Source organism: Cygnus olor, chromosome 16 (genome assembly GCF_009769625.2).
Source record: "Cygnus olor isolate bCygOlo1 chromosome 16, bCygOlo1.pri.v2, whole genome shotgun sequence".
In the NCBI taxonomy this organism is placed as follows: domain Eukaryota; kingdom Metazoa; phylum Chordata; class Aves; order Anseriformes; family Anatidae; genus Cygnus; species Cygnus olor.
This window is the reverse complement of record NC_049184.1, coordinates 10199461-10211844: the sequence shown is the minus strand read 5'-3', so window position 1 is coordinate 10211844 and position 12384 is coordinate 10199461. Positions and strand designations below refer to the sequence as shown.

General features: G+C 43.6%; 1 protein-coding gene across 1 annotated transcript in view; it reads left to right on the top strand.

The window, feature by feature from the left end:
• BMP7 (bone morphogenetic protein 7) overlaps window positions 1-12128 on the top strand; it is a 46220-nt gene extending 34092 nt beyond the window's left edge. The window contains exons 3-7 of the mRNA XM_040575642.1: window positions 1471-1619; window positions 6071-6268; window positions 7519-7595; window positions 8105-8215; window positions 9438-12128. Coding sequence (XP_040431576.1) covers window positions 1471-1619; window positions 6071-6268; window positions 7519-7595; window positions 8105-8215; window positions 9438-9587 — 685 coding nt within the window. The 3' untranslated portion in view covers window positions 9588-12128. The remainder of the gene's footprint in view (window positions 1-1470; window positions 1620-6070; window positions 6269-7518; window positions 7596-8104; window positions 8216-9437) is intronic.
• Window positions 12129-12384: the final 256 nt, after the last annotated feature.

Genomic DNA, 12384 nt, shown 5'->3' with positions numbered 1-12384 from the left:
GCTGGGAAAACAACAGAACCTCCTTTTACACGTGCTCGATGACGTGCTCACGTGCTCTGCAGGAACTAATTTCAGAAGTTTAATTTCTTGTAAGCCCACACAGAGCCAGAGGCAGTGACACCTACCAGCTCACGGAGGAAAGCCATCATCTCTTACACACCCCAGCCCACAAAGGTTGAAAGGATAGATAGCAAAAACCATCGCAATAAAACTGCTTCTGTTTTGAGTCAGCTCTGTGAGACAAAAGCCTCTAATTTCTTGGTATCTCACAGGGAAAATAATTGCTAAAATCTGAGAGACAAAAGCCTCTATGTTGACAGCTCTTCTGGGACTCAATTCTGATCACTTGATATTATGTGCAAACAAGAGGCACCGAGTAAATAAAATTAGAAATATATATGTATTTGCACTGACAAATCAATAGCGACAAAATTAGTAAGGCTTTCTTGAAGCTTTGAGGACACAATTAAAGGGTTTTCCAAGGATATTTCTTCACTCAAAAGGATATAATTACACTTAAACAAGTTATCATGTTTGTGCACTACAAGTACAGAAGCAGCCCTTACAGGACTTGTCTAGACTCTTCCACCGGGTTTCTTTGTTCTCCTTGTAAAGTTGTTGCTTTTTTTTTTAAATAAAGAAACTGCACCACCATCCAATTCTGCTACTATTTTCATCAAGTTTTACCTCTTTCTTAATTCCTGATAAGAGAAGGCTCCTTCCTTTACAGAACCTGTGTTTTCTCAAATTTTCATTTTACAGAAATTTGCCAGGAAATATTTTGTAAATCCAGAATGATTTCACTCTTTTTAAATGCAAGAAATCCTCTCTATTCCCAATCTTTCTCAGCTTCTGTTTTCATTTCTCCAACCAGAATAATCCAGCAGTGGCCTTTTAAAGATGTAAGCAACAAATTGAAAGGAAATTGCCACCCAACATTATGCAGACCTGTGACTGTGCAGAGGGTTATTGCCTCAATCAATTATCTGTAACCTCAGATGAACAAATTTAAAAAACCATTACATATGTTAATATATGCACAACAGTGTTCCAGCTGGCTTGCGCCAGTGCTACAATTATGCGTAAAAGTCAGGAAATTATGTGTGGAAAGGATAATGAGCAGCATTGTCTGCCCAATTACTAAGTTTGCATATGCAAACAATAATTTTGCAAATCTGTGCCTGGCAAGCATTTCTTCTGAAGTTGCATCAGCAGCTCTAAGGTTAACTGCAGCAGCAAAGTAATCCAAAACCACCTCAACTCTGCTTCAACCCATCCTCCCTTTTTTAAAGAGAGAAGAAAAGCACTTCATGTGAAGGTGATTAGGTAGGAAAGCACGCCAGCCCAGCTCCAGCATCGTGTCTGTTCCTGAACGGCTGACCGAGTGTGTTGCTTAACGCGGGCATGTGAGTGTTGTAGAGACCCCAGTGGAAAGCCCAGGTAACAAGAAATTGCACTTCTTTTTTTCAGGGACTCAGATTTGTTCCTGCTCGACTCTCGAACAATTTGGGCTGCAGAAGAAGGGTGGCTGGTGTTTGACATTACTGCAACCAGTAATCACTGGGTGGTGAATCCACAGCACAATCTTGGCCTGCAGCTATCTGTGGAAAGCATAGACGGTGAGTTTCAGACAGCAACATCAAGGAGTCTCCGTTTCGGGCAGATGATCTCAACCAGGGGAAGCCTTAAGCATTCAGTTTTCTTTTCTTTGAATAGGATTTCGTGAGTATGTTTTTCCTGAATTTGCTTAAGGCACAAATAATGATTAAAAAATTAAGTCTGCAGACATATTTCAGGTTAAGGATGTACTCAAATGCTTTAACAGACTGGGAATCTGTTGTGCAGCCATGTCAGCATTAGCTGTGTACACATCCCCATCACAGGGTGTATACGCTGCTGGCAGCAGAGCACAACAGAACCACTCCTGCGTTTCTCCAGCCATGCTCCCCATGCCCACCGCTTCAGATTTTTCTGAGTGAGACAATTCCAGTCGAGGAGAGAGGAAGAAACTTTGCTATGTGTAGAAAGACAAAGCTGAGTGATGTAAAAGGCTGGCTTCAACTGGCACAGAAGTACTTTCAGATTCAGAAAATATTTAGGAACCATTTTCATATCCTCTCTAGCAGTAGAGATTCATTCTCCAGATATGCATCTTTGATAACATTTACTATTGCTTTTTATGAACATTTCCAGTGGGTAGTACTTTGCAAAGCGATTTTGAAATAGGCAAGCTAACAGCCATTACATGAAAGGGCGATTTTACTCTTGTGAGACCTGTGCACTGAGAGGTGCCCAGGGTTTGTTTTAACCTGCCCTCTCTGGGCTCCTGCATTCACAGATCATTCAAACAGAGGCACAAAGCAGGAGCTTCTCCATGGAAGTTACCGGTCCCCACCCTAATGACAGATGCCTTTTGCCATCTTTGCACAAAGATTCAAATTCAGCCTGGTTTACAAGATAATCTTAACACTTCAAGCTAAAATAGTAAGGAAAACGAACAGCCAAGACAAGCTTACCTGTTTTCAAGCACTCGTCCTTGCTTTTAGCTTTCCCTTTGCCTCCTAAAGGAAATAGTTGGGATTACAGATGTTGTGTCCAGTCACGACACATCCAATTCTTGTTCACACAGAGGAAAACCACCAAGACCCAGGCTGGAGTCCACAGAAAAGCACTAGCTGGAAGTAGGCTTAATATCTCTTAAACACTACAGATAATACAGCGTCACTCTCACACTCTTCTACTCATAAAACCTTATCACTCCGTCCTCCCCAGTCCTCAGCTAGTGATTTTACAGCAAAGGTCAATCCCTTTTTTCAGCATTAAGGAAGCCAGCTATTTATTTATATGCTACGGATTTCAACCAAGGCTTTTCAGGGTCCTGCACACAGGGAAATGCTGCAACCACACAGTCCCAGGAGCTGCTCTGCTGGAGCAACCAGAAGTGGGCTTTTTTAAAAGCATACAGCCCAATCTGTCATGGGGAGAGCCTTCAAAATGGGAAATTCTCAGTTTCAGTAATAACTGCGTTCTCATCTGTATAGGACTCAGTGAGAATTAGGACTGTAGTTTATACTCCTGAAAAATCCAGCACTGTTTGTAAACATGTTCGAAGCAATATAAAAAGTAACTGGCTGCTTTCTCAAAAGAGATTAACAAAATGCTTAAATCGGCCTGTCGCTGAAGTTAGGAAAGCCAACTCCAACATTTAAAAAGTAAATACAGAGATATAGGGCCTGATTGTCTGCCTGGCTTCTGTGACTGAGTCTCCTGGCAGCACACCTTTGCTCTCACGTTTCTCTACAGTACACGTGAATATTTCTTTCTATTTTGAATGGCAAGGATATGTCCTTCCTTGCTCCCCAAGTTTCATTTTGGGTTTAGACCAACTGCATGCTAACGAGAAAACTGCTTTTACACCTGGACTTCATATGAAAATCATATGCTGCAAACACAGCAGGACTTTGATGCAACACTATATGCTTGGACAACCCCCAATACTTTAAGTGAATTGTGAAAAAGATCTTTCCTTTGTAGCTGTCCCTACATACAGAGATCTCCAAGCATGAAGCCAGTACAGTGTTAAAAAAAAGAAAGAAAAAGCCGTCATGAGTACTGTCCAGATGAAATTATACAAAAGAAATTAACCGGTCTTTGTATTTCTTTACAATCTTGCCAAATAAGTCTATCAACGTGTATAACTAGGGTGGAATCACAGGGGAGGTTTTTGCTCTTAGAAAATGGGGATCAGCTCGAGCTGCAAGCAACAAAACATCTGGGTGAGTCAGTAGCCTGCAGCAAGCTCTCAGCCCAGCACCAGTACGCCTTGCTCAGCGTCTGCACATGGGAACAGCAAGCACCCACTTGGGTTTACTTAGTTTATTACTTGAGATCCCATATTTGACAGTTTTAAAAAAGCAGCTTCATAAAAGCATATAAGGCTGTGCCCTCTGGTTCAAGAGCACAGCTTTAGTTCTTTTGGGACAAACTTATCATTGTCTAATGGGGACTATATACATGTCCTTGTGTTAAACCTCACTTTCTGCCTGCATAGGAAAGTTAGAACCAAGGAGTGCATTTTTTCCACCTTTATACACTACTCGTACAGAGTACTGCATGCCTCTTTTCCCCTAAGGAAACATTGTACTGGTCTTTAACACAGTGGTGTTAAATGAGGAATTCATCGGTCAGATGCTACTTACTGCCATGCTAATGAAAATCCATTAAACATACCCGTGTGAAGTCGGGTCCCCTGCATACCACTGGCCCAATCTCCAGAGACACTGCAAAGGTGAAATAACTTTCTCTGGAAAAACCACAGCCAGAGATGTACTTGGAAGTTTAAACAACTCGGAGAAGCAAAAGACTTCTTTGAGGGGGCAAGAAAAGCCATAGGAAGAGTATTCAGTGAGCTCCTTCAGCTGAGCTTGTTTTCAGGAAGTAAGGCTTCGATCTGGCAAAGCCCGAGCACAAGTGGAACTACTTACATATTTATCATTAGCTACTTGCTTAAGCACTTTGTGGGCTTGGCCTCAAATGTTTAAAATGAAAACTGTTTGGACAGGTTTCCAGCAAGGAGCTTCAGCTGAAGCTGAAGAAGTTGATGCATGTCCACATAGAAATCTACATACACAAATTTCTGCACTTGCTTTTTTATCCTGAGCTTTCCTGGTGCCCTGTCCCAATATTTGTTTTGCTTTATCTGGTTTGCAAGGCCTGGCCCTGCTCCCCTGCCCATGGCATGCTGTGGGACCTGGTCACACCAGGCAGTCCCATAAAACCCCCTCCTGAGCCCGTTCTTTCCACAAATCCCAAATATTGCAGCTTGGCACTTGCTCACTGGGCTGCAGGCTTTTAGAAAAATAGGGAATGGACTGCAGCTGAGGCTGCTCCACTTCTTGGCCTAGACCTTTGACCACAGCCTCTTTTTCTGGGGTCCATCACATTTACCAACCTTTGGCTGTATACAAGAGCTAAGATGAAGACATTTCCCTAAATACAGTATTTTTTAAATCTGCTATAGGCCACTCCCTTGGCATTTACTTTATTCATTTTAAAAACAGGAGTTGTAGAAAATTACCTACAAATATTTCACGTTACCAGGTTCTTTTTACACCATAGTCCGAAGCCAGTAAGGTAAGGAGATTTTTGTTAGGGACTCTAGAGTCCCTCACCTGCTCTCCATGGTCAGGTGCCTTTCAGGGCTTCTCTCAGAAACTTTCGGCCATCCTTTGGCTTATTTGATTTGTGGCTGACAAGACCCAGCTCTGTCCTTAGCAAAAACAATCACAAAAACTATTGATGTAACTTAACTTCAGTCCTCAGTAGAACTGGACATCACCCTTCCATTTCACAACAGCACCCAGACACTCTTGGAGAGAACGGGGAAAAATGTTCAATATCACTCTGCCACCTGCTCCTCGCATCTTTTGTGAACAATGATTTCATTCTACAGCAAAACCACCTAATGAACTTTCAACAAAAATAAAATTAATTTAGAAGTCCAGGATGAAGGAAGCACACATGGCAATCAATGGCTTTGAAACAAGGTTATCGGGTACAGTAGTGCTGAGACACAACAATAAGTGTGACATCTTCCAATATCTGAACTATTTGTTTCTCTCAGCTGCGGTATATCTAGAACTCTGACAACATTTCCTATAAGGCATTTTTATTTTAAGTTAATAACCTTCCAGTGGGAATTTAGTGTTCCTATGGGCTGAGTTTTATGGTTCCTTTTACAGGCTCACTTCAAATTATAGGCTGGTGAACTTAAAGAAACCCCTCTAAAGAATGCAGGAAAAGTTAATGCTAAGCGGATTTAGGGTAAAATAATTATATGTAGAAGCATTTTATGTAACTTTTACATGCAGATATAAGATGAAGTTAGCTGTGCTAAGCTGCTCTTGTCAGAAGCAGCTTTGTCGATTAAGTCCAGGCCCTTGGTGGCTACGGACGTGCCTAGGAATCATCGTTATGGACCAGACAGCAGCTCTCCTCCTTGGTGTATTTACCATGCCTGCTGAAAATGGGAAGTTACCGCAATCCTGATTAACTCTGTTTTGTTTTTAAGGGCAAAGCATCAACCCCAAACTGGCAGGTCTAATTGGGAGGCATGGCCCACAGAACAAGCAGCCATTCACTGTAGCCTTCTTCAAAGCCACTGAGGTTCATCTCCGGAGCATTCGCTCCACGGGAGGGAAGCAAAGGAGCCAGAATCGATCCAAAACGCCAAAGAACCAGGAAGCTTTCCGGGTGTCGAACATTGCAGGTACAGGGAGGTTTGCTGGGTTTGTGTTTGCAGGTGTGGGATAACACTCTGCTAGATTTGACACTAGATAGGAACAGTTTCGCCCATACTCAACGCTGTTTGTTGTCTCTTTGGTCTACCACTCATTTTCTGTTGCTGATCTGAAACTACTTGGGATTAGGGATTATTCCAAAAAAATTAGAAATGTTTCTTTGAAACAGTGTTCAACTGAAGGATATCCTAATCCAATTAAAACAGACAAACAAAAAAAGCCATCTAAACAATCTCCCATATAAATTCTTATCATGAAATTTAAGATAATTACTTTAAAACAAATAAATGATTGTTACAGTAAGGTATTTCAGTGGATCTGAATCAAAATGCTGTACATTTTCAAGAGGCTGCAATTTTAAATTCAGCCCCCAAAAGCTTAGTAATTCCAGAAGTTTTGCCTGGAACAGGAAAGCCCATTCCTTGCTCAGGATAACTGCAGCCATTCCATGGGGAGCTGCGTGTCCTAGTATGGAAGAAAAGCGCCAGGCATTTAAAATAGAAACGTGGCTTAATTACGAGACACCTCGGAGTAGCAGGCCCTTGGTGACGTCCCCAGCAGGAGCCGCAGCACGGGGCGAGCTCCTCTGAGGGCAGTGGCAAATTCCAGCTCTGCTCCTCGAGCATTTTGCCGAATGGAAAGGGAGCTTGCAAGAGAGGGAAGGAGAAGGACCCCCGGGGCACAAGGTGTGATGTCAGGCTATATGCCTAGGATGAACACAACGTTAAAACAACACTGACAGCTGTGGATGCTCAGATCCCTGGTTCTGACCCATGCTTTGTTCTTTGGCCTCGCCACGAAGCGCTGTCACCGGCTGTACTCCAGTTGCAGCTGCACGAACAGGTTTTGTATTATTTTCATATCATCATGTTGCCTTTGCAGGCCTGAAGGTGCAATTATCACGCACAGCTCAGAATGCAGAGAAGAGTTAAAGGTTGCTTTTCCCCAACACTCCTTGCACAAGTTCTCCTTAATACAGCAGGCAATCATCTGAGATACCCGGGTTTTTCCAACATAAGGTCAAAGGAAGCTGGGAGGGAGAGGGTGTTCTCTGGGTGTCTTTGGCTTTTTGCACTTTATATTTTATGATTAAAGCACGAGAAACTGAAAATGATTAAAAGAAAGCAGCAAGCACAACAGCTGAGCAGCGCCGCCTGCTCCCTGTTGGGTGCTGCCGAGGGCTGGGGGCAGCCCAGGCTGACAGCCCCGCTCCCCACAGAAAACAGCAGCAGCGACCAGCGGCAGGCCTGCAAGAAGCACGAGCTCTACGTCAGCTTCAGGGACCTGGGGTGGCAGGTAAGGGCTCTGCTTCACCAGTGCCAGCTGGGCTGCACGTCCCTTGGCAGGCTGCTAGAGATCAAGCCAATGTGTGGACTCCCCCCACCCATGCCCCCGGGAAGAAATTATGTATTGATCGTAGCATGCTTAAGAAGCGCTTCTGCAAAGTTAGGGTATAGGAGTACTTTAGAATCACAGAATCATTAAGGTTGGAAAAGACCTCCAAGATCATCTGGTCCAACCACCACCCTACCACCAATGTCACCCACTGAACCATGTCCCTAGGCACCTCGTCCAGCCTTTCCCTGAACACCCCCAGGGATGGCGATGCCACCCGATGAAGAGCAGCTGCTTTAGAGGTGTATAGGACAGCACTAGAAAGGCCATTGTGCCAGATTTTTGTTTTGCAAGCTCCTGTAATTGTATGCAGACATATGAATTGATAGATTTATGTGTCATTCTACTTTGTGTTTCACTGCACAATATTTCTGTCTTTCTCCACGATCTAATGTCTTCAATTAATCAAGGACTGGATCATCGCTCCAGAGGGCTATGCTGCGTACTACTGTGAAGGAGAATGTGCTTTCCCCTTGAATTCGTACATGAATGCTACAAATCACGCCATTGTGCAGACACTGGTAGGTGTCACGGAGCTTGTAGTACAGTTATTTCTGCTAGGTGCTACTCAGCAATAAGTTTATACCAAAAAGGACCTCTGAGCTAACACCAGAAGGAAGGTCTGCATTAGCTCTTTAAGATGCCTGCAGCATCTGGCTAAACATGTCTAGCCAAGTGGCCTGAATTAATAGTTGGCTAGGAATTACCCTCTCTTTGCTGCAAGCATTGACATGCTCTCTCTAGTTTAAAGGGGCCCTGTGATAGGCATCTTAATGGTGGTATAGTCCCACTGCACGGGGAGGGAAGAGCAGGATGTGAGACCCATTATCAGCATCTCCTGGAAAAACTCTGTAAGGACGCACACCGTGTGCTGCCGCCAGAAATGGATTTGGGAGCAGGCTGAGGAAGGGGTCAGTGAATCCCGAAATTCCACAGCCCAGCTGCTCTGTGGGTGTATTTGTTTTATGAAGTTGTGCAAAGACGTCCAGATGGGAGCCCCGAGCCAGCGCTTTCACATGACAGCGCCAGCGCTTTGGGAGACCCTCGGCGGCCCCAGCTGCTTCCCCAAAGCCATGCACCACAGCAGCTGGCAGGGCCAGGGGACACGCCAGCCCCCAGCACCCTGGCTGGGCAGCAGCCCTAGCTGTCCTGCTCGGAATCCCTCCTGGCACAGCCCCAGTCCCCTGCCCATGTCTGTAGGGCACAAGGAGGCTCGCTCCGCTTTTTCATCCACGTCCTGTGCCCTGTGCACATCTAGGGACAGCATTGCAGAAAACATTAGGGAAACTAGAAACGTCTACATATCCAAGGAAAGAAAATTCAGTGCTTTTCTCCTGGAGGATTGGTTTTTAGTCACTTTCCCCCCTCTCCTCAGAGGTCCTGCAGCTGGGGACCTGGAGCCCTTGGTGCCGGCCGGGTCTCGGTGCTGCCCATGGGGTTGCTCACAAAACCTCGCCCGCACGTCCCACAGAGTTTATCGTAACTGGTACGCTTCTGCAGAACTCTGACTGCTCTGACAAATGGGAATTTTCTAATGAAAACCTGTTTCACTGAAAGATTTCCAACTAGATCTGACTTCGGTGTGTGTGTCAGCCTCCATACGTGCAGGGGACATCTCAAGACATTTGTACACAAAGCCAGGTGTTCAAAACATGTCTGAGTGAGCGGGCTGCCTGGGGAAGAGAAACCTGGGGGAGGAGAAGGGAAAATACATCTTAACATGCCTCTACTTTAATTCCCCAGGTTCACTTTATAAACCCAGAGACCGTGCCGAAACCCTGCTGTGCTCCTACCCAACTCAATGCCATCTCAGTGCTCTACTTCGATGACAGCTCCAACGTTATCTTAAAAAAATACAGGAACATGGTGGTACGAGCATGTGGCTGTCATTAGATTTGTAAGACAGAAAAAAAAAGAAAGAGAAAAGTGATTTGTAAAGAGTGGGTTTCGTTCGGATCGCTGGGGGAGGGGAAAAGGTTAGCACTGCAGCAGCGGGCTTAAAAAATCCCAAACAGTTTTTAGGACTGGGCTTCTGAAAGTTCAGACAATGGAACAGTTTCTGCATCTAAGTGGCATTTGAACACATTTTGTTTTAGTTTATTACAGACAATGAGCTTGTAAACTGAAACAAGTCAGACAAACCATTTAAAACCAAATCTGCCTACAAAATTGGCTCCTACAGTACATACTTCTGCAAACGAGTCTTTCAGAAGATTGCAAACACACCAGTGTTGATTATGAATTAAAAATTAATAATCTATCCAAGGTGAGAATGTGCCGTGACTATTAAACATCTGTAGTTCCTGTAACACACGGTTTGCAATAAAATAAGTGAGCAAAACATACCTGGATTGAACAGGTATTTTGTTAGAGAATTCTTACTTCCATCCCTCTGCTTCAATTTCATAAGCAGAAGCAAAGATTAATTAGAAGCAAGTTCCAGTTTTAAACTGCAGCAGTAAAAGCTATATCTGGATTGATTCAAGTTCAAAGGCCAAATCAGTTTAAGAGAAAATAAAAAATTTTCTAATTGGCAAGCAAAAGAACTGAAGAAAATAATTCCCAAGAGCAAGACTTTGGGGATATACTTTTTTTCTTTTTTTTTTTTTGTCAACACGGGAAAATTTCCTCTAGCAACCAGAAAGAATTTGAATTTGCTATGAACTTGAAACAGGAAAGCAGCAGAATGTTAATAAATGTTTTGGGATTAAACCTAGGGTTTAGCTGGGGTATCCTAAGCAGTTACAGAGTTGTGAAAGACAGATGAAGGTCCTGCTCCTGTTTGGAAAATATCCATTGACTTCAATGACAGAACAAGTTCCAACACTTTTACAAAAATGCGGAGGCTGGCGTACAGAAGGTGCTGTAAGCTGGGATGTACACCCAGCACCACGAAACCCGACAGGAAACCTTACTTCCCAAGGCCACTGATTGTGATACAAAGACACTGCTCTACTATTGGTTTCACCTCTAACAAAATAAAAATAAAGAATCACTTTCAGTAGCCACATCTACAAGATGAAACCAGGGGCAGGAAAACATCCCCTCGAGGCTCTTCTTTTTCCTTCTTTTAAGTCACGGGTTACACAAACATCACACCTACGTAATTACAACTCGATTAAAGTTGTTGCGATAAGACCAGAGAGGAGCAGTAACCAGTCGCAAACTGATCCAAAACTTTATCATACATCGAGATAACAAAAGCAGGACTGGCATGAGCTTCACCAGGGAGATAAAAAAAGAAAATTCTGCCCTATTAAAGGCCAGGTCCTCAACACATTCAGCTCTAAATCCCAAACTTCAAAAAGCTGAACCTCTAACAGATGGGTGCAGAACATAAATGCCTGGACTTGGGTTTCTATGCACACCGAGGGGATGGGGTGATGCAGCCTCAGTGGGAACTTGGCCCTGGATCGCTCTGTAGAGCAAAAAGTTTATTTGCTATGAAATAAATCGGAAACTTGTTTCTGGTTGTTTAATTCTAATCGCATTCAAGTCAATTGGTGTTTGTCCAGCAGTTTTCCTGGCAGCAGGATTAGGCTTATGGGAAAGTGGAAGTCTCTCCATGGCACTGGTAGCTTTTGGACTGCCAGGTGTGCCCTGCTTCCAAACCAGGCAACTCAAACACCTGAAGGACCCGCAGCACACACACTGCAAGCTCAACTCTGGCAAGCTTCCTCCTACCTGGTGTGAGGTGAGACTTTGGCCAATAGTTACAGCCAATGCCAGGACAACAGCTGACGCCAAAAGAGCATCTCTCCTAGCAGCCTGCAGACGAGACCTCTCCACCAAACTGCCAAGTCAAAACTGCCCCCAGGGCATCTTTTATTTAGAGTGAGGCATTGAAATCACACAGATCAGAAGCGCCTTTTGCCATTGTACACGCATACACAGCAGTGCTTCTGTAAACCTCCTAAAGGAAGTTAAGGTGCTGCCTGCGAAGTGCGAAGCTAATCAGGCCTCAACTTCCACTATTTAGTAGACAAGGGTTAGTTTTTCTTGTGGGTGTTTCAGTGTTGGTGGTCACTGCATCGGTGTATTGCATTTTTAACTTGGACCACGGTATCTTGCTGTATAGGATTCATATATTAAATATTACATGGGGAGTGTTTGTTTTGGTTTTGCTTTTTTTTTTTTAAACATAATAGGATTTCTGTTGCTAGGTTCAACATCAGCTTCACTGTTTGTACATTTTTATGTAAATAGTTGTCACAAAAGCGGAAGAAGAATTATTTATTTCCATCTCTGAATTCCTTTTCAGTCACATCCAGGAAAAATGATTCTCAGTTCCTAAGAACATTTGTTTCCTTATTTAAGAAGATATTTATTAACAGTTGGCAAAAATGCATACACATTTCTGGTTCTTTTCATAGAGCAGTTGTCAGAAGCCTTTTGTACAAACTAGTAAAATAAATCATTGCAATTTTACAAAAGATATCCCAACAACATTGTGTATCTGTGTGGTTATTCTCCCTTTATTCAAAGAACCTTTTTGGCCGGGCAATATTTCACCTGGATCCTCTGTTTTCATGTAGATCAACCCCTATGTACTGGCAAAATCAGCACGTCACTGTTGGGTGCAGCGCCTCCAGTCCAAACACAGAGGAAAGAATATGAAAAAAATATGAATATGTTTTGCAGCCTGCACTGCAAAGATCCGTGATTGAATTATAGTGCAGCTGTCAGCAGC